This window comes from Palaemon carinicauda, chromosome 4, assembly GCF_036898095.1.
Source record: "Palaemon carinicauda isolate YSFRI2023 chromosome 4, ASM3689809v2, whole genome shotgun sequence".
Lineage (NCBI taxonomy): Eukaryota > Metazoa > Arthropoda > Malacostraca > Decapoda > Palaemonidae > Palaemon > Palaemon carinicauda.
This window is the reverse complement of record NC_090728.1, coordinates 86318314-86341152: the sequence shown is the minus strand read 5'-3', so window position 1 is coordinate 86341152 and position 22839 is coordinate 86318314. Positions and strand designations below refer to the sequence as shown.

At 35.6% G+C, this 22839-nt stretch overlaps 1 protein-coding gene across 1 annotated transcript in view; it reads left to right on the top strand.

The window, feature by feature from the left end:
• Positions 1–22839, top strand: part of LOC137639554 (cilia- and flagella-associated protein 58-like) — a 238763-nt gene that overhangs the window by 102933 nt on the left and 112991 nt on the right. The window contains exons 5-6 of the mRNA XM_068371818.1: positions 5747–5885; positions 8108–8303. Of these exons, the coding sequence (XP_068227919.1) occupies positions 5747–5885; positions 8108–8303 (335 nt within the window). The remainder of the gene's footprint in view (positions 1–5746; positions 5886–8107; positions 8304–22839) is intronic.

The window sequence follows — 22839 nt, the reverse complement described above, 5'->3', positions numbered from 1 at the left end:
ATCGTACAGGTCACAGAAGTATTATGCAATATTAGTGATAGAATTCAGGGATTGATTATCAAACTGAATAAAAAGTCTAAAATGAAGAACATTGAAACGTATGCACTATCAACATCTCATACAGAGGTAAAAAAGATTTGTTTATGAAGTTAGAGAATTCTTTAAAAAACCATAAGACTCCGATTGCATTTCTTTTGTGTGACTTCTATGTAAAGTATGTAAAAAAAAGAGACGGAAATCAGCTCTAGGCAAATTTGGAGGGGGAAAAAGAAACATCATAGGAGACACGCTTGTATAATTTGTTAAAAAACAAGCTAACAGTCATGAACACCTCCTTTTTATAAAGATTAACATAGAAAATGGACACGGAAATGCCCAAATCTGGAAAAGAAAAACGAAATAGATTATATTCTCAGTGAAAACGTAAATTTAATTAAAAATGTAACATTGTTAAACAAATTAAAGTCAAGGTACCATAGAATTGTGAGAAGTAAAATTTTTTCTAGTTTTAGGGGAAGAAAGAAAGAAACTAATTCTTGGAAAGAAAATAAACATTCCTGTAATAAGAGAAAAGTATGATAGAGTTAAGTTTAACAATACAAAATAGGTACTCCCAGGTAAGTGACGATATGAAAATAAATACAGAAGAAATAAAATGTAGTTAGATAAAATTTGTATCGAAATCAGCACAAGAGATTGGTGTAAAAGCTCCAAAACAAGATCAAGGAAAACTATCAGAAATACACACATAAAGAAAATATCTAGAAGAATCTCATGTTAGAACTCTTAAAGATATCTATACGGGAAGTACAATCACCCTAAAACTATATAAATATAGTGTAAATTTCGATTGTGAAAGGAGTTAGACAGGGAGATCGTATCTCTCTTGAATTATGCACAGCGTGCCTAGAGGAAGTTTTTAAGAATTTAGATTGGGAAAATATAGGAATTAACATCACAATTTTTTTGCAGTTAATATATCTCTATTTATTATTATTATTATTATTATTATTATTATTATTATTATTATTATTATTATTATTATTATTATTATTTGCTAAGCTACAACCCTAGTTGGGAAAGCTGAATGTTATAAGCCCAAGGGCTCCAACAGGGAAAATACCACAGTGAGGAAAGGAAATATGGAAATAAACTACAAGAGAAATAATGAACAATAAGAAATAGATTAAGAACAGTAACAACATGAAAATAGATCTTCCATATATAGACTATAAAAACTTAAAATAAGTAAGAGGAAGAAAAATAAGATAGAAAAGTGTTCCCAGGTGACCCTCAAGCAAGAGAACTCTACCCCAAGACAGTGTAACCATGGTACAGAGACTACAACCCTTTCCAAGATTAGAGAACAATGGTTTGATTTTGGAGTGTCCTTCTCCTAGAAGAGCTGCTTACCATAGCTAAAGGGTTTCGTCTACCCTTACTAAGAATAAAGTAGCCACTGAACAATTATAGTGCAGTAGTTAATCCCCTTGAGCAAAGAAGAATTGTTTGGTAATTTAAGTGTTGTCAAGGGAGGAAAGAATGTGGAAAGAAAAGGACAGACTATTCGGTTTATGTGTAGGCAAGGAAAAATGAGCCGTAACCAGAGAGATGGATCCAATGTAGTACTGTCTGGCCAGTCAAAGGACCCAATAACTCTCTAACAGTGGTATTTCAACAGGTGGTTTGTGCCCTAGCCAACCTATTACCTAGGAGGGATTGCAAAAGATGATACAAGATTTGAATAGAAAATGAAGGAATGTAGGACCAAAATTGAATATGAATAAAACAAGGATAATATTCAATGAAAATTCTGAGAGATAACAGGGTTATGGTAGAGCCTCAAGAGATAGTAAATTAATATGAGTACTTATGTTTTCCAAGGACATGAGGCCAAAATTAAAAGGATAAGCATAGGATGGAGAGATTTTGGTAAAAAAACGAGTTTATCAAACGTAAAAAGCCACTTTCTCTGAAAAGAAAAATATTCAATCAGATGGTCCTAGCAATGATAACTTATGCATCAGAAACTCGGAGCCCTACAAAAGACTTAGAACATAAGCTAGTTACAACTCAAAGATCTGTGGAAAGAATAATGATATTACTAACAAAAAGAGACAGAAAAAGAGTAACAAGGATACAACATCAAACTAGCGTGGAGAATATAACATGTAAGAAAAAGAAATAGACATGGACAGGGCATATGGGAATGTCAGATAATAGATATTGCAAAAGAAGTAAGGAAGGAAAAAAAGACGATGGACTGACGAGCTAAAGAAAATTTGCAGGTATGCAGTAGTCTGGCATGGGAATACCATAAACAGACAGGAGTTGAAGGACATGGCTGAGGCCTTTTCCCTACAGAGGACTAGCAACACATGGTGATTATATATATATATATATATATATATATATATATATATATATATATATATATATATATATATATATATATATATATATATATATAAATATATATATATATATATATATATATATATAAATAGATAGATAGATAGATAGATATATCATTACGACTAGCTAATTACGTATATTCCCGAGCTCCAAAACTTACCTGCTTATATTACATAATTTAAGACACAATAGAGAATCTCCAAGCTCTGAGAATAGTACGCAACTCCCAGACAATAATATATATGAACACTGAATATCTAAAAGGTTCCTTTACTCTACACTTAAAGCAAAACTGGATGATTACTTTACTTTTAACGGGAACTATTCTTAAAACAACCTCTTACTTCGGTTCTTAGTCAAGGGATACGAGCAAAGCACTGAGAAAAGGATTAGTGTTCGAAATAATAGGCTACACGTTTTACAAAAATGAATATATTCTTTAAAAAATTAACAAATCGGAAAAATTAACACCAAAAATAAATCACTCGAAATTTAAATCTGGACTAAACCATAGACAAGAAAAACTGACTCTTTATAGAATTAAACATTCATTTGTTTCACTGGAAATTTATTTATAAAGATAATTATTTTTGACAATTAATGAATAAATGACACTTTAATACTAATAGGAAATAAATCAGAATTACACTCACATATACTTAACTGTTACTCTTATCTACTCAGGCTCACACAAGGTTTCTGAATGGTTAAGCAGAATAAGTACACTTCACTGTTTAACCTAATTTCACAGGCCCAGTTACAAAAAATTATACTATAAAATGTACTTACATTAACACACTAGAATTTCAACTTATGCACACAATAATATCACCAATGTTTGAACAACACTATACACGGTATATGTTGGAGAGAAATCACAATTCACATTTGAGAGGAAAACATTATTCTCGTTTGAGAGGAGTTATATAGTAGCTGGAGAGAGGGGTACTGGACGTTGGCTTATTCAAAGGGATAGGCTGGATCTCTCCTGTCTCCTATGCATTGCTAGTTCCTATATATATTAACTTAATTCATTCTTAAAATTTCTAGTAAATCATTCTCGTAGTGTGGGGACATGGCTCTGGATCCGCTAGTGTATATTAGGCAAAATGGAGAGAAAGTTAACTTTAATCAGCCACGAGAGCAGGCAGGTTTTAGAAGCGTAATTAACAAATGAAGCAACAATGTACGAGTTTATTGGGTTAACCAAAACTTGCACTCACTTCATCGTTCTGGACGATTTAGATTTTGACATGTCGGTCACAATCCGGGTATACGGCCATAAGCAACATGAGATTAGCCCTTGCTTTCATGGTCGTTTAGCCCACTTTGGTTTTCATGGGAATGCAAACAGTAACTGTATTAAGTAATATCACTGGTGCATGATATGTATATAGGCCTACAGACTGTCATGTTCAAATATTATGTATGTAATCAAAATAAAAACATGGCAATTTAAAGATAAGACAGGGATGGTGTCACCCGCAGTGAAGATGTGAATGGGGAGGGGTAAATGTGATATTGGGGTAGGCAATGAGGGGTTTGGGGGTTGTTCGGGTTTCGTATGAGGGGTTAGATGAGTATCCCACATTAAGGTGGGGTATGTTTTGGCGCAGCCGTTTGAGCATGGCCTTTTTGGCACGGCCATTTGGGCACCAGATGATTTGGCGCTAGCCTACTTGGTGACAGCCATTTTGGTGCTAAAAAACATATGTTTTATCTATATATCTTATTTTATAATTTTTAAGAACATTCTTTCATTTATAAATCTATCCATATGGATGGACAAATTAAAACATATCAGTTATAATTGAAAGATAATATCATTTTCAGAAACATGAAAACTAGCTCTCTCCTCATTTAGCTATTTGCTTAGGAGATTCTGTTTCAGTCAATGGTATCTAACGACGTCTAGTCAGTCAGTCCTTAGCTCCAGTTGAGTTAGCTCAAGTGTTTCGTTCTTTTACCATCTTTTTACCCATATCTGTTTTTCACTAAAAACTTTCTTTTTATCCATATGTTGGCCGAGGAGGTATTAATCCAACTTGAAACCCAGTTTAATCGTCTGGAATTTTGAACAAGCTGCTCACACTGATATGATGCATAACCTGATGTTCAAATAAAACGATGATTTTAAATCAGCTCAAAATATGGAAAAACATCTAACTACACTGGGGTTCACTAGTTTGTATAACACTGATCATGATTTCGCGTTAAAAGCTAAAGTGATTATTGCCATTGTCTTTGTGCCTTTAAATAAAATTGATGAGTATTTGGATGCTCTAGCGACCGAACTGCTGCATGTTGGTCATCAGAACTGACGAGGAAATGAATCACCACAAAAACTTAAGAAATGTATAGAGATTCAGACAAAAGAATACATGCAACTGTTCTTATATTTGAAAACATGGCTGCTGGCAAGTATTTCAGATGCCTTGCTCATAATTACCAAGTAAACTAAATAAAGCTACAAGACGATTTCAGTTTTTGGTGTATGTTTACATTTTCATAAGCCTGGTTTAATTTTCAATAAAAGTTTTAGTTTTAAATTATTGTGATTTTATAAACAAATTATTCCCAATGTTTGGCTGGTGCCAAATCAGATGGCGCCCAAATAGCCATGCCCAACTGGCAGGTGGTGCCCAAATGGCCGTGCTCCAACGACTGCGCCCAAACGGCCGCCCAATAATCCCATTCCGCCCACACTCATCCTATTCTTTATAACATCTTACATGTAATGACTGGATTAGACATAATATCCATCAGTAAACTTCATAAAGCAATATGGTAGGTTGGCCAAAAATTAGGTGTGGATGTTAAAGGTAGTGTGCTGAAATATCATAATGATCCAACAATTCGTTTAGAAGATATTTATGGTAAGTTGTCTTTGTCCGCCGCTTAAATGCATAATAATCGCATTTTTATGGTAATTCCACTGTTGAGAGATGAATGTGGCACAGACAGCTGTTTTGCTCTCCATAATTACCATATAAATATATATATATATATATATATATATATATATATATATATATATATATATATATATATATACACATTTATATTTATATAGATATATATATATATATATATATATATATATATATATATATATATATATATATATATGTATATATATATACTGTATATATATACATATATATATATATATATATATATATATATATAAATGTATGTATATATATATTTGTATGTATATGTATATATATATATATATATATATATATATATATATATATATATATATATATATATATACGCAATGCAAAGTATAACTAATTTTCTTGTGCTTGTCTCCTTTAAAACTTAGGGACAGTACAGAAGCATGCTGGCTTGGTCCATATACGTGAATTGGAGAGACAAAACGCTGATCGAGAGTTGGAAAGATCCAGGCGAGAACTAGCAAAACAAGATGGGCTTATCACGGCCTTGCAGCACACCAGAGACAGGTGAGTGCTTAGGATTTTCACAAGTGTATATATATATATATATATATATATATATATATATATATATATATATATATATATATATATATATATATATATATATATATATATTTATGCATCATCATCATCATCATCTACTTCCATGCCTATTGATGCAAAGGGCCTGGTTAGATTTCGTCAGTCATCTCTATCTTGAGCTTTTAATTCAATTCTTGTCTATTCATCATCTCCTACTTCGTACTTCATATTCCTCAGCCCTGTAGGCCTAAGTTTTCCAACTTTTCTAGTGCCTTGTGGAGCCCAGCTGAATGTCTGGTGACCTAATCTTTCTCGGGGAGTGCGAAGAACATGCCCAAACCATCTCCATCTACCCCTTATCATGATCTCATCCACATATGGCACTCGTGTAATCTCTCTTATAGTTTCATGTCTAATCCTGTCCTGCCATTCAAATCTCAATGTCCTTCTGAGGGCTATGTTTTCAAATATACTAAATCTACTGGAGATCGTTTTATTGTCACACCATGACTCATGTCCATAGAGTAACACCGATCTCACTAAACTCACTAAACTGATATATAGTCTGATTTTTAGATGTAATTTCAGGCAATTTGATTTCCAAATTTTACTTAATCTAACCATTGTCTGATTTGCTTTTTTTTCAATCTTTCAATAAACACTAATTCTAAAGACCCTATATTGGAGAGCTTAGTTCCTAGATACATAAATCATTCTACCTCATTCATCCTTCCTCCTTCCAATGATATTTCATCTTCCATTGTATACTCCGTTCTTATCATCTCTGTATTTCTTCTATTTATCTTCAGCCCCACCTCGTGTGATATTTCATGCATTCTGGTAAGCAAGCATTGCAAATCCCGTGGTTGTTCTGCTAACAAGGGCAGCATCATCGGCATATTCTAGGTCTGCTAAATTCCTATCACCAATCCAGTCTAATCCTTCTCCACTATCTCTGACTATTCTACACATTACAAAATCCATAAAGAGGATAAACAACATAGGTGGCAACACATTCCCTTGGAGTACTCATCTGTTCACTGGAAATTCATTTGATAAGACTCCATTAACATTAACTTTGCATTTGCTATATTCACGAACAGACTTAATCCAATTTACAAATTTAAGAGGAACTCCATTATAACGCCAAACTCTCCACAAAATTGACTGGTGCACTATTAAAGACTTTTTCCTAGTCCACAAAAACCACCAAAAGGGAATTTCTATATTCTATGCATTGCTGTCCATGTCACAAAATGAAAATTTGGTCATTGCAACTTCTAGCTTTTCTAAATCCTGCTTTTTCATATCTCAGCTTTTCATCAATTTTTTTTTTTTTTGCTATTTTCACCTACACTCCAAACTCAAATTTATTAGGTTTTGCCTCTTAATGCCACATTCTACAAAATAATCTGGTAAGTAGTCTGGCCGTCATTTCAATTTCGGCCAATATCACCGCGGCAGTTATTTCATCATATCCCGGGGCTTTCCATCTCTCTAGTTTTTTTTAGGATATATATATATATATATATATATATATATATATATATATATATATATATATGCATATATATATGTATATATATATATACATATATATATATATATATATATGCATATATATGTTTGTATTTATATATATATATGTATATATATATATATGTATATATATATATATATATATATATATATATATGTATATATATATATATATATATATATATATATATATATATATATATATATATATACAGTATATTGTACCTTCATTAAGTTAAGATTTAAAGATCTAAAGGTCACATGTGAGACTCAGACCCAAAGAACATGACTATATTCCAGAATAGAAACCAACAATATATACAGTACATATATGCAGTGTTCAAACACCTATCCACCCGAGCTAGGACCAAAGAGTACCAGGCAATGGCTGCTGACGACTGAGCAGGTTGACCCAATACACCCTTAACCCACCCAACTGGCATCCCCAGCTCAGAGGGAGGGGAGGTTGTGAATGCTAATGAAAACGATTCCGACCTACGAGCGGCCCTTGAAAATTCTACAAATTGTTTTAGATTTATTGTAATGTGAAATTTTATTATTGAAAAGTTTCAGTAAATTGTATGTATTTTTGGATGTGTAGGCTATACATAGTATAGACATTTCATTTGACTAAACTTGAAATGAAATCACTTCTTCCACCCCAGGCAGTTGGAAGAAACAGCACGAGTTGAAAACAAAGTGATGGAACTGGCAGCCGAGGTAGAGGCTAGAGGGCGGGAGGTGCAGCGATCTCTCCACACGCAGTCCATCACCCGCGCCCACCTCCAACAAACCACCACCTTAGCTGAAGCTCTGAAAACTGACAATTTTATCATTGGGAGGCAGCTCAGGAATGTGAAAGTTAGTAATCATGTGATCATAACTGATGCGCTTAATTAAGCTTTTATTGCTTTGCCGAAATTTAGGTATTTGTTGGAGGAGTCTATTTTTTAAACAGTGAAAATCAAAAGACAAAAGTATCTGTAAGTGTTATTTTTGCCTAAAAGAGTTGAAAGTTATAATCGCAATTCAAATCTTAGCATTCACTTCTCTTTCTGGGAAATCAAAATTTGCTTGAATAGAAAGAAAGCAAAAGGAAATCTCATCTTATCGTTCATTTCTTATTCTACAGAAAAAAAAGGTGAGACGGAATTGTGTTTTGTTTTACTGGGTTGGACATTTTTATTAAATCATATGTCCCGGCGCTTTCTTCTAAAATCATACTCATCAGTTATTTTAATTAATATCCTTTTGTCTTTGTTGTAGATATTTGTGGTCTTGTCATAATCGTTGATGTAATAATCATTTCTCTGCACGAACTGACAACCATTGCGTGTATAGGGAAGAAACAGTATTTCACTAAAAATTTCGAATTTTTAAATCAATAACAACCAACAATAGATTACAAGCAAAATCTTTGAAATTAGAAAAAAAAATATGGTGGATAATGTTTTAACTAATAATTTCGAAATATATAATAAAGTAAAGTAACAGACATTTGAACTTGAGCTCAGTTTGTTTGAAATTTGTGAATTCTTTGTATGTTATTAGTATTTTGATGTCTGAATTCTTACGGTGTAACTGATAACTTACGTAAAATAAAAACCTCCTTAGTCATGAATTTCTATTTGATCAGCTAACACAACTGGCTGACTTCTTTTTCTTTGATATTGATACACAGTGCTGTTTGATACAGTGTTGTTTAGGATATGTTGCTTAATATCTTTAAAGTATGTTTATCAAAATGTTTAAGTAAAAACACTTTATAAGCATTAAATAGCATATGTGGAATACTACCAGTTCTATGAGAAGATTTTAGATTGTTCATTTTGCCCACAATTCTCATTCACTGGACTAAGTGTAAAAACCAAGAAATGGGAGAGTTTCAATCATTTAAAGTACTTCTAAGAGCTCAGCCACACCGGATGCAATGGGCGTGAAGGTTGCGGGGAAGAGGTTCCAGCGGCTTTTTGAAACTGTTTGAGGTTGTTGTTAGTTACTAACAGAGAGGTGAAATGAATGCATGTGAAGTTTATTCAACAAGACAACGAGCTTTTATAAAGAAAGTTGAGAAAAAGACAGACACAAAATTCAAACAGTATAAAGCATGCGATAGCAAGCTTAAACAGGTTTCTATTATCAGTTCTTTGGAGAACGAGAGATAGAAAAAAGCAATAGTGTTACAGTGTATGAGCGTGTATGGAACACGAGCGGTACAAAATGGCATTGGAGTCGTCGAAGGCGACGTCTTCCCTAAGGAGGGATGTGCAAGATGTCCTGCGTGCATGGTACTCTGGATCTTTTCGTTGGGCTACTGTCAAGGCAATGTAATCCAATCCCAGTGCATGGTGGACACTGTGTTTCTTGACAGGGCATCTGCAATGGGACTCATTTTCACAGGGACATGTTGAAGTGTGCAGCTGAATTCAGCCACGGTAGAGAGGTGTCAGCGTTGACTGGCAGACCAAGCAGTGGACTGTTAAGTGAAGGTGTGCTCCAGGGGCATGTGGTCCGTGGGAATGATGAAGGGCGTACTCACTTAAAAGTGACGAAAGTGGCAGATAGCTAAATGCACCGCCAGGAATTCACGGTCGATGGTGGAGTAGCCAGATTCCATCTTGGACAGTGTTCTGCTGGAGAAGGCCAATGGGCGGGGAAAACCACGGACCACCTGCTCGAGTATTACACTAATAGTGACATCACTGGCATTGATGGAGAGAAGAAGAGGGGCATGTGACACAGGAAAGGTGAGAGCAGCAGCAGTGGCCTTGGTAGAAGAGAAGGGCAAACCCTAGTGTCTACCAAAACCGCATACCCGTACCTATATCATGTAAAAAGAGAACATTACTGATTTAGTAGGCAACCGCCACAAGCGATGGCCTAATTACAAGTTTTTTGGCCATTGATGATTGCTCGCACATTTTTTCGCAGCAGATTCGAATCTGGAGTTGTAGTAGCATAAGTGTGGCCGATGGGCGTCAGTTGGTTGGTTGGGGCATGAGCAAGGGGATGGTGTATGTGGGTGGTGGGTAGCTTTGTCGCTGGTCTGGCATATCAAAGGTGAGCATCTGTGTCCTACCACATTCACGTCAGCTCCAGTCGATGAGAAGTAGAGACATTGATGGAAGTTTTGAAGGTGGTGAAAGGGCTGTCCATAAGGGCGTCAACTTTGGTCATCATGTCCTTAATGGGTAAATTTTGACATCGGGGATGAGGGCGCATACAGGTTTGAGTAGGCATCACACCCAAAGGGCACGAAGTAGGTTCATCTCCTGAGGAGGCACATCTGTGGCAGGCTGCAGGCGAGTGATACTTGTCATTTCCCTGAGGGGAAGAAAAGTCTTTTGGTCCCCCAACGTTTATTGAAAGAGCTGAAAAGTCTTGGCTATATGGGCAACTGGTGATGGTGAGTGCTGCTCCAGGAGGTATGTATTGGCAAATGATGGTAATTTCATGGATGTGCTGGGGATAGAAGAGTCAGGGTTGGCTGGTGGCATTGTAAAACAGTAGGGCACAGCAGTGAGGGGGAAGGCAAGAGGGAGCTGGTGGTTATTAGGTACTAACGGAATAGTTAGGTGAATGGAAGTAAAGTTTATTTAATAAGGCGACAAGCGTTTATACAGACAGTTGAGAGTAAGAATGGCACAAAATTCAAACAGTATAAAATACGCAACAAGCTTAAACAAGTTTCTTTTATTATTGCGGGGGAGAGCGAGAGATCAAAAAAAGTAATAACGTTACTGCTTACGAGTGTATATGAAACACGTGTGGTACAAAATGTATTTTATCTTATGTAGGTGTCCATACTGAATAAGCCGGACACTTCATCTCTCCGCAGTTGCTGCCAAGCTGTTACAAGTTTAAAAATACTTTGGTGGTTCCCAGCATATTCACGCAAGATCACACAATTTTCCATTATTGGCAGAAGTATCACGTGATCAGCTGGTCGTATCTGCACGTGATGAGTAAAGAAGAAGTAACTGGGTAAGTGTTTCAGAGGAGAGCTTTGAGAGAGTCACATAATCCAATCCACAAAATAATAATATTAAAAACTAATTGGGAAGATGTAAGTAATCAAGTGCATTTGTATGGTAAGTATGCATCATCATTTAATTTACTTTAATTATATATATATATATATATATATATATATATATATATATATATATATATATATATATAAATATATATATATATATATATATATATATATATATATATACATATATATATATATATATATATATATATACACATATATATATATATATATATATATATATATATATATATATATATATATATATATATATATATATAGATAGATAGATAGATATAGATGTATATATTACGACTAGGGAATTACGTAAACTCCCGAGAACCAAAATCACCTGCGTTATTTTACATAAATCTGATACACACGAGAATACCTCCGAGCTCTGAAAATAATACGCAACTTATCAGACATTAACATAAGAATACTGAATGTCTAAAGGTCTCTTTACTTTACACTCAAAACAAAATAGGGTGAGTATTTTACTTTTAACAGGAACTATTCTTAAATCAACCTCTTACTGCGGTTCTAAGTCAGGGAGATGAGCAAGTCACTGAATTAATCATTGGTGATCGAAATAATACACACTTTACAAAAATATACATATTCAATAAAAAATAACAATTCAACAGTAATACCAAAAATAGATCACTCAAAATTCAAATTTGAACTAAACCTTAGACTTATGATAAAATGACAATTTTAGAATAGAACAGTCTCCTGTTTCACTAGAAATTAATTTATGAAAATATCTAATTTGGACAATTAATAAAAAAATAACACTTTAACACTATAAAAAATAAACAATAATTACACCTTTACATATAAGTAACTGATCTTCTTACGACCTTTGGGCTCACACAAGGTTACAGAACTGTTAAGCCAAAATAAATGCACTTCACTATTTAACCAAATCACACAGGGCCAGTCACAAAAAAAAAAAAAAAAAAATTGATTTTATAATATGAACTGCACTTACAAATACACTTAACTTCTTTCAAATTAAACACACAATATAACACAAATGTTTGAATGTACTTTACACGTTTGAGAGAGAGAGTACTTTGTGGCTGGATAGATGCTGGTGATAGGACTGTCAGACGTATGGCTCTGTCGTAATGTCAGGCTGGATCTCTCTCTCCAAAATAATGGTAGGCCTCTTTTATGTCATTCTAAGTCATTCTAGAATCTTCCAGTAAAGCATTCTCAAAATGTGGGGGCATGGGCTCTGGCTGCGTCAATGTTGCCAACTTGGCAGTTTGAAGTATGGCTATATTGTCTCTTGACGATGGCAACCCCTCTCTGCTAACTCCGCCCACCTCCTCTCGTAACATTAAATAAGAAAAGAATAAGCTTAGTCTGGAACCTTCATGCAATTTCCAACCACATGGAAACATGATGCAATCCCTTGTGTGTGTCATACAACATACCTTTTAATACCATTACATAAGACTTCATAACAAAACGATGTGAAATAAAGATTTAATTCTTTAAATTAACGTAAATTTATATATACGGAACTGAATGAAAATATAACTAGATAAATGATGACAGTGTTATGTAAATTACATATATTTACTTAATCCTACAGGAGTGGGATCCACCTTATGAGCTGGCTATACATCTCTTAAATACACAAATGAAATACATGAAAAAAATAATCTATTTTCATGTTAGACCAGCTTCGTAAGATAGATCTACCCAAAAAGATTATTTATTCGAGGCATGAGTCCACCGACGCAGCACGAGATAAATAATATACAACCACGTCCTCTTTACCGGATATATGCTTTACATTAATACAATATGGTTACAAACATAATGACCATGTAACTAACCTTTGATTATTATTCTCCATTTTATCAACAAAAGATAAAGGATTTTGATTCTTCATTCTGAGGTCTATATACATAAACTTCAAACTCCCTTATCACTGTGACTAGCGCTATCAGTTCCTTTTCAACTGCTGAGTAGGCCCTTCGATGCTTCTTCGGCTTCGACGATATGAAACAGACAGGGTGAAGAATTCCTTCCTTGCCTTCTTGCAATAGGACAGCCCCAATTCCATTGTCTGGCACATCCAATTGGATAAGGAATTTCTTGTTGAAATCCAGTGCTTGAAGTATCGGTTTCGATGTTAATATGGCCCTTATCTTGTCGAATGATTCTTGGTACTCGCTGGTCCATACAAATTTTTTCCTAGGGCTAGTCAAGTCTGTCATGGGAGCGACTACAGCCGAAAAATTAGGGCGAAACCGTCTGTAGAATCCTGCCATTCCCAAAAACCGTTGTAATTGCTTCCTCGTTGTGTGGGGTGGAGCTTTCCTCATCCCTTCGACGTTAGTGGCTAACGAGGCAATTTGCCCTCTTCCAACTTCAAATCTCCTAAGTATCGAACTGTTGCCTTTCCAATTTGCTCTTCTCCAAGTTAACCATCAGATGGGCTCCTTGCAACTTTTAAAATGCCTTCTCCAAGATTCTATGTTCTTCCCAGGTCGATGAATATATCACAATATCGTCGAGAAATATGCATACTCCTTCAATCAAATCAATCCTAAAAGGTTATCCACTATTTGTTGGAAGGTGGTGGTTGCATTCATTACACCAAATGGCATAACTGTGTATTGATATAACCAAACGGGATTATAAAAGCTGCTAATAATTATGCACTGCCGTCCAAAGGAATCTGATAATACCCTTTTAAAGAGTCGATCTTAGAGACGAACCTAGCTTGTCCAATATTGTCGAGTAGTTGGTCAATTAGTGGCAATGGATAATTATTGACCATACTTATCGAATTCAGCTTTTGATAGTCCGTACACATCCTGAAAGATCCGTCGTGTTTTTTCGTGAGGAACCATGGAGAACTGTATGGGATAGAGCTCTGTTTGGCTAATCCATTTTGCTACAAATAGTCCACTTTTTTTCTCATGACTTCTCGGTGGTACAGCAACAGTCAATAGGCGCATTGTTTGAACTGTCTTTCCGCGGTCTTAAGGTGTATCTCATGCTTCATCAAGCTGGCTCGTTTCAGGACGTCTGAGACAATTTCAGGGAACTTTTAATCAATCAGCTTAATTCTTCTAGCTGCTTCTTTTTCAAATGAGTTAATTTCTCCTCTAAGTTACTAATGTTGGACGAATTATTCACTTTGCTTACAGCCCCTACCTCATGTCCGTCGTCGTCTTCTGTTGATGGAATGGTTTACGTAATACATACCTGTGAAGCTTCGGTCTCATTTTCGCTTAAGTATGGTTTCAATAAGTTAACGGGTACCTTCCTTTGGCGTTTCCTTCTTCCTGGTGTTATGATAACGTAGGTCAGGTCATTGATCTTCTCCAAAATCCGGAATGGTCCTTGGAACTTGTTGGTGAGTGGGAATCTCCTTATCGGTAAGAAAACCAACACCTGTTGTCCTAATGCAAACTGACTGGTCTTTCCATATCAAACCTTTTCTTCATTTTTCCTTGGCTTGTTTTCAGGTTTTCAAGGGAAAACTTTTTTATCTCACCCATCCTTTTCCTCAAGTTCTTGACATATTCTACATCCATATCCTCTCAATCATTCCATTTTTCTCCCACCATTTTAATCGGTCCTCTTACTTCTCATCCAAACACCATTTTGTTCGGGCTACATCCCATGCTTTCTTGATAAGCATTGTTTACCTCAAATAACATCAAAGGTAGTCCGTTGTCCCATTCATTTCCTGTTTTATTGCAATACTCTGTTAACATACTCTTTATGGTTTGATGAAACCGCTCTAATATACCTTGGGTGTCTGGGTGATAGACAGTAGACAGTTGTTGTTTCGCATCCAACACTTTCATCATGTCCTGAAACAATTTTGACGTGAAATTTGTTCCTCGGTCACTCTGAACGATCTCCGGAATACTAAACTCGGTAAAAAAATCTAGTTACTTCTCGGCAATTACTTTGCCATTGATGTCCCTGATAGGTATGGCTTTTGGGTATTTTGTCACTGGACACATCAAATTTAACATATAGTCCTGGCCTTTCTTCGTTCTTATTAACAGTCTCACATTGTCGATCATCACCTTGCTAAAAGGTTCTCCTCGTTCTTCAATCGGGTGTAAGGGAGCATTCTTGATGTACTTGTTAGGCTTTCCAGCCATCTGACAGACATGACATGCACGGTAAAACTAGCTCACATCCTTATGCATGCCAGGCCAGAAAAAGTGTCTCATAATCTTCTCTGTCGTCTTTCTTATTCTCATGTGCTACAGCAATCACCTGTCTTCTTGGCTGTGCGGGAATTATTATCTGATGGTATATGCCCCTTTCAACATTTCCAGGGATATCGGCGGGTCTATGCTTCGTCATAAGCAATCCATCCTTGAGGTAATTTCTGGTGAGAGACTGCTGCACCTCCATCTCATCCACTACACGGTACACTAATTCCGTTAACGTCGCATCCTCCCATTGCAATCCTACCAGCCTTTTCTGGTTCACTTGTCCTACTTCTAATGCTTAATTTTCTATTGCTTCAAAGTCCATTGCTTCCTTGTCTTCCTGTTCTTTCGTTTATCGCTCCTCGTATTTCAGGCTCTCTTGGGAGCTCTCCTCTTGCGTACTATCATGGGAAACCTCTTCTTCCGTAAATAAATCCTTCATGTTCATCATTCCTTCGGTTTCTCTGTATTCTTCTGCAGCCACTTTCTTCATCATACTCCTAGTCGTCACACAACTGGGAAACAAATACGGGTAGGTCTTCTCAAGTTCAGTCTTAGGACTATATTTCAGTGGTTTCTCTGTTGCTATGGGACAAGACACAAACGGCGCTCCACCAACCTCATTTCCCAGTAGGACTTCTAGTCCTTCGACAGCCAATGAATACTTTACCGCAAAGTCAAAATTACCTGTCACCAACTGGCATAATAGTCTCAAATGACAAATAGGGGTAACCTCCCCACCTTCTATTTCCTTCAAAATGACAGAATCTCCTGTGAGAGACTGTTCCATCATTGGGTGTACGCCTCATGTCACCACACTATGATTACATCCCATGTCGCGCAATATCTTGACCAAGATTTGCTCACTCCCATACAGAGCGGCTAACATACCTTCACAAATATACGGTTTAAAGGCATCCATGCTGTTTGTGGTTGTCCTATTTTTTGTGTAAATGTTAGCTGGTTTATTTTCCTTGCTGACCTTTCCTGTTTCATTCTATTGTTATGGGTTCTGATTGATAAGCTGAGGGTAATTAACCTTAGTTTATTATACAAGTTATAAAGCAAGTTATACAGCATTGCCGAGCCAACATGTGGAGAGCGGGGGAGAATGCGGAAGACTCTGTGGTCACTGTGTCACGTGACTTACCCAAACATAAACAACAGATATCATTTACAAACTTAGACAGCGTACCAAACAATATTCATACACTGATTACATACGAAATCCTGACCACAACATTCACATATTGTTACATCTCCCTTCTTTTACATTTTCTCAACAAAATCTTGGAAGAACTTTTCTTCTACATAAATGGTCCCTGCAACATACATTTAATCCTACATACCTAATTGGCTCTTTAAATTTATCACAAATAATCCTCAAGATATTGAGGTTTCCTTACAACACGACCACTTCTGGTTCTTTGTGATTCTAAGTTATCAGCTTCAGGAATTATAAAAGATTTATTTGCAACATCATTCGTATTTACATCAGTTTCAATTTCAATATCAGAATCGATATAATTATCAGTTACTGTCTCTGATGTCTTTCTCAAAAATTTACGATTTCTAAAATATACTTTGCCTTCTACTTCTATTTTGTATTTCCTTTTTGCAACCTCTTTTATTACCTTACCTTTCTTCCATTCCTTTTTTCCTGGAACTGGTTGTGCACGGATGACATCACCTGGTTTTAATGAGACTAAATTCTTACATGATCTGTTATAATATTTAGCTTGCCTGACCAATTTTTTAGTTTGAACTTCTGGTACCCCATCAACAATCTTGGGTTTAAGTAAATTTTCTGTTATAGGTAATTGACTTTTAGTTCTTCTACCAAAAAATCTTTGAGCAGGTGAAGAGTTAAATCCCTCAGTTGGAGTGTTTCTCCATTCAAGAAGTGCTAATAAAGGATCATGGTCATCCTCCTTTGATTTTGTGAACAACTGTTTCATTATTTTTACTGCATTTTCAGCTTTGCCATTTGACTGGTGATGGTAAGGGGATGATTTTACATGTTTAAATGACCATTTCTTTACAAAAGTTTGAAATTCACTTGATGTAAATTATGAGCCACAGTCACTTACTACAATGTCTGGTATACCATAGCGTGAAAAATGACTCCTTAACTTGCTTACAACATTTGACGCTAACATATTTTCCAATGAATTTATCTCAAAATATGATGAATAATAATCTACCAAAATCAAATAGTTACAATTGCCAACACTAAAAATATCCATTCCAATTTTAGACCAAGGCCTAGAAGGAAAATCATGTGAATTTAAGGATTCCTTGGTTTGTTTACTACCATACTTATTACACACCACACAAGAAGAAACATAATTCTTTATATCTGCACTCATGCCAGGCCAGAACAATATATCTCTACCATATCTAACAGTAGCTTCAATCCCATTGTGAGCATAATGAATTTGTTTCAGCATGTAAGACCTTAAACATGATGGGACTACAATGCAATTACCTCTAAATATTATATCATTATCAATAATAAGTTCATCCCTAAATTTAAAGAAAATCTTATGGTTTCAGGAACCTCTATACAATGAGTGAGCCAACCTTTTAGAATTGTTTCTTTTAAAGTTTGCAATGCAATATTACTTATGGTCTTTTGTCTAATATCCTCAAGTCTTTCATTTGTCACAGCAACATGTTCTGTCATATTTACATTACCAACCTCTTCAAATAATGCAATTACATCAGATTTATCATCACCTGAAAATGTATTCGACAAGAAATCTCTACTCAATGTATCTGCTATATACATTTTACTACCTGGTTTATACTTAACACTCAACTTAAACTTCTGCAATTACAATAACATACTTTGTAACCTCTTGGGACATTTCATTAATGGCTTCTTAAAAATACTTTCCAAAGGTTTGTGATCAGTTTCTTCTATAACATCTTTGCCATAAAGGTATTGATCAAAACGTAACGCTGAAAAAACAATGGCTAACATCTCTTTTTCTATTTGAGCATATCGCTGTTCTGTTTCAGTTAACGATTTAGAAGCATAAGCCACTGGGTGACCGTTTTGCATTAGGACAGCACCTAATCCTGACATTGAAGCATCACACTGTAAAGACATATTACAATTACTGTCAAAATATTTCAAGTAAGGAGCTTCAACAATTAGTTTCTTCATCTTGGAGAATGCTTCATCATGAGAAGAGTTCCACTGCCATTCAACATTTTTCTTTTCCAGATTTCTTAATGAGTTACTTCTGACAACCTTGGTAAAAACTTTGAAAGATAATTAACCATCCCTAGAAATCTTTTCAATGATTTAACATCACTTGGCACTTTTAGACAATTAATAGCTTCAATTTTCTTTGGATCTGGACAAACACCATCCTTTGTTAGCAAATGTCCAATGTACTTAACTTCAGTCACATGTAATTTCATCTTCTCTTGATTTAACTTGATGTTTTCTTTTTGGCATCTTTGTAGTAACGCTAATAGGTTCTTATCATGGTTTTCCAAAGCTTCCTGATCAGTATTTCCTTTGCCATAAACTAGGATATCGTCTGCTATTACTTCTATGCCATCTAAATTATGTAAGGCATCATGCATTCGTCTCTGGTACTCTTCTGGTGCCGATGATATACCAAAAGGTATTCTCTTCCATCTATACCTACCAAAAGGCGTATTAAATGTAGTCAAATAACTTGACTCTTTGTCAAGTTGCACTTGCCAAAATCCGTTCTTTGCATCAAGTACTGAAAATATTTTAGCTTTACCCAATCTTGGTAAAATTTCCTCAATTGTTGGAAGTGGATAATGGAGTCTCCTGATAGCTTTGTTCAGATCTGTAGGATCTAAACAAATCCTTAAATATGAATTAGGTTTTGTTACTAAAACCATGCTAGAAACCCAATTTGTAGGTTCCGAGACCTTTTCGATAATGGTACCTTCCATACTACTTAACTGCTGCTTCAATTTTCTCTTATGGGCAAAAGGAACTTTTCTTGGAGCATGGATCACTGATGACACTGTGTCATCAATATTTATCTTACATGGAGGTCCTAATTCCCCCAATCCTTCGAATAAATCAGGAAAATCAGAAATAATCTTGTTTTTATCTAACACTTTCGGAGAAACCTCATTTATTTCTTGCTTAGCACTTGGGTTATCATTCACAAGAATTTTGATAAATTTCAGTCTCTGTCCATCCTCATAACCTATTACAGAAGAAACATTTTCCTTCACTACATAGAAATTAAGTTTATACTGCTTTCCTTTCCTTTCACACATTAGAGTTTTAATTCCAATAGTCTTGTTTGTTTTATTATCAAACACTTTCAGTTTGATGCTATCACCAATATCTAACTTATCATTGCCAATCAAACGCTTCAATTCTCTAACACTCAAAACATTGCACGTAGCACCGGAATCAATCTGAAAATTTATTTCTTGCTGATTTACAGTCATGGTTACATACTGCTTTCTTTCATGAGACATAGAAATGTTTCCTATCGATTCATTTATTGTGCTAATTTGCTGAAGGTCACTATCACTGTCCTCATTCTCTTCACAAGTTTTCACTTTTTCAGAGTTCCAATTAGTATTACACTGTTTAGCATAATGATTCTTTCTCTTACATTTGGCACACACTTGACCATATGCTGGGCACATCCTAATTTTATGAGTCCTGCCACAATACCTGCAATCTTTTATTTCCTTGGCACAATTGTACTTAGGCTTAATTTGAGGATTTGTGTACTTATTTTTCTTCTTCCACACGACATTAAATTCCTCTTCTTCAGTATTGCTACTAGTCATCTGCTGCTTTTGCTGAATTCGCATTTCATAATTTTTTACAAAATTCACAGCCCTTTCCAAGGTCATTGGCTTTGTATCCATCTGCACATGATCCAGTAATTTCTCCCTAGCCTTATCATCATGTAAATTAAGGATGAATTGATCCCTGATCATTTCTTCTTCATTATCATAATTGCAAGTTTTGCATAGAATTCTTAACTGAGTTATGAATTAGTCACAACTTTCATTAGATTCTTGTTTCCGCTTGAGAAATTTGTATCTTTCCATGATTATATTTGATCTGGGACTGCATTCTGCATCAAATTTCCTTAATACTTTATCTATCTTATATTTATCTCCATCTGCATCCCAAGACAGTGTATTATATTTCTCAACCCCTAATTCTCCTATAACATGCAAGAATGTTGCTACCCTTCGTCTGTCAGCTTCATTGTCTAAGCCTATGGCAATTTCATAGTTAATAAAAGCTTCTTTAAATTTCTTCCATTTGAGGGCTACATTAGTACTTGCACTAAAGTCCATAGGACTCGGTGGAGTTAGCTGTACATTCATCTTTATGGTACAAAACTACCTTAATTATGATGCGAAAAAAGAAACTTATCCCACTGGGAAAAATCATGCACGTCGGCAAAAGGCGTAGCCGAGGACATCAACAAACTGGTCCGTAACTTGTAAGTTGTCACCTACCCTCATTTCTTCTTTAATCCAGCTTATATGTAGATAAGAACCACTCCTGACACCATGTTATGGGTTCTGATTGATAAGCTGAGGGTAATTAACCTTAGTTTATTATACAAGTTATACAGCCAGTTATACAACATTGCCGAGCCAACATGTGGAGAGCAGGGGAGAATGCGGAAGACCCTGTGGTCACGTGACTTAAGCAAACATAAACAACAGATATCATTTACAAACTTAGACAGCGTACCAAACAATATTCATACACTGATTACATACGAAATCCTGACGACAACATTCACATATTGTTACACTATATCTTCGTATTCTATGGAGTTGAATTACACTTAACTACTTGGGTGACTGCTTTCGGTTGGTCCAACCAACATTCCTTACTGATATGGCATTTTTGCCCCACCTATAACATGATATTAATCTTCTGCATGTCTTATAAAAAACATGAAGGAGGACGATTTGAAAATTGTTGTTGTGGTACTTCCACTGTAACTATTGAACTTGTTCCCATTGTTATTACTGAACTGGTTTCCATAGTTCAACGAATATTTGACACTTGGTCGGAATGACAGTTGAAGCTTCATACCCGAGGGGTGTTTACGAGTGATAATATTATAATCTTCACTCAGCAAAGTGGCTCTATCAAGTTTTTTCACCTCTCTCTCTCAAGTACGTCTGAATATATTCAGGAATTCTTCGTAAATATTGTTCCAGCACTATCAGTTCTTTAAAATCAGCCATCTCTCTCACTTTGGCAGCCTTTATCCATCTCTTAAAACATTTTCTTTCCTGAGAAGCAAATCCAGGAAAGTAATTTTCTTATCCTTCCGCAAAACTTCGGAAACTTTCATTATAGTATTCATGGGTCATCTGATACACTTGAGCATGCTCCTCTTAATTTCTTGATAGTCCTTCATCTGGTCCTGAGACAAGGCAAGATACACACTGCGTCCTTTTCCAATAAGGACTTTCTGCAATAACACAGGCCATTTATCTTCTGGCCGTTCCATCATCGACATGACCGTTTCAAAATGATCGAAGAACTCATCGGGAGCTTGTTCGTGAATTTTGGGATCAACATCTGTGATTTCGCCACATTAAACATGGAATCGTGCATAGCAGGGGTCACACTTCTCTCAGTTGACGACAACCTTGCACAAGCATTCAACAGTTCCAATTCCCTTGCATATATTGCAGTTTTTCTTGCCTCTTCTCTCTCTCTCCTTCTTCCATTTTCCTTACATGTCTTGCAATTACTCTTGCCTCTTCTCTCTCCCATTCTTCCCGTTCTGCCTCCATCTTCCACTTAATCAAATTCTCTTCCACTGCAATTTGTCTAATCTCAGCCTCTATATTCATTACAGCTTTCATTCTTTCAGTTTTTGTGTCAACTGGTACTTGCTTCTCCATGAATTCTTCTTCAGCCATCTCCTAAAGGTTGCGAGCTGCTGTAATATCTTCTTCTGGCAAGTTTCCTGAGTTTATCAATGCTTCTAAGGCTAGACACTTGATTTCGGCTTTAATCCTTGCACTAGTTGCATGGCCACTACATGCCATTAAAATAGCGAGCCACTGAGCTTTAGTTACAGTAGGTTCCGACAATTCCAAACAATTGGGTTTTCAGAAAACTCCTGTACATTCAACTAATCCA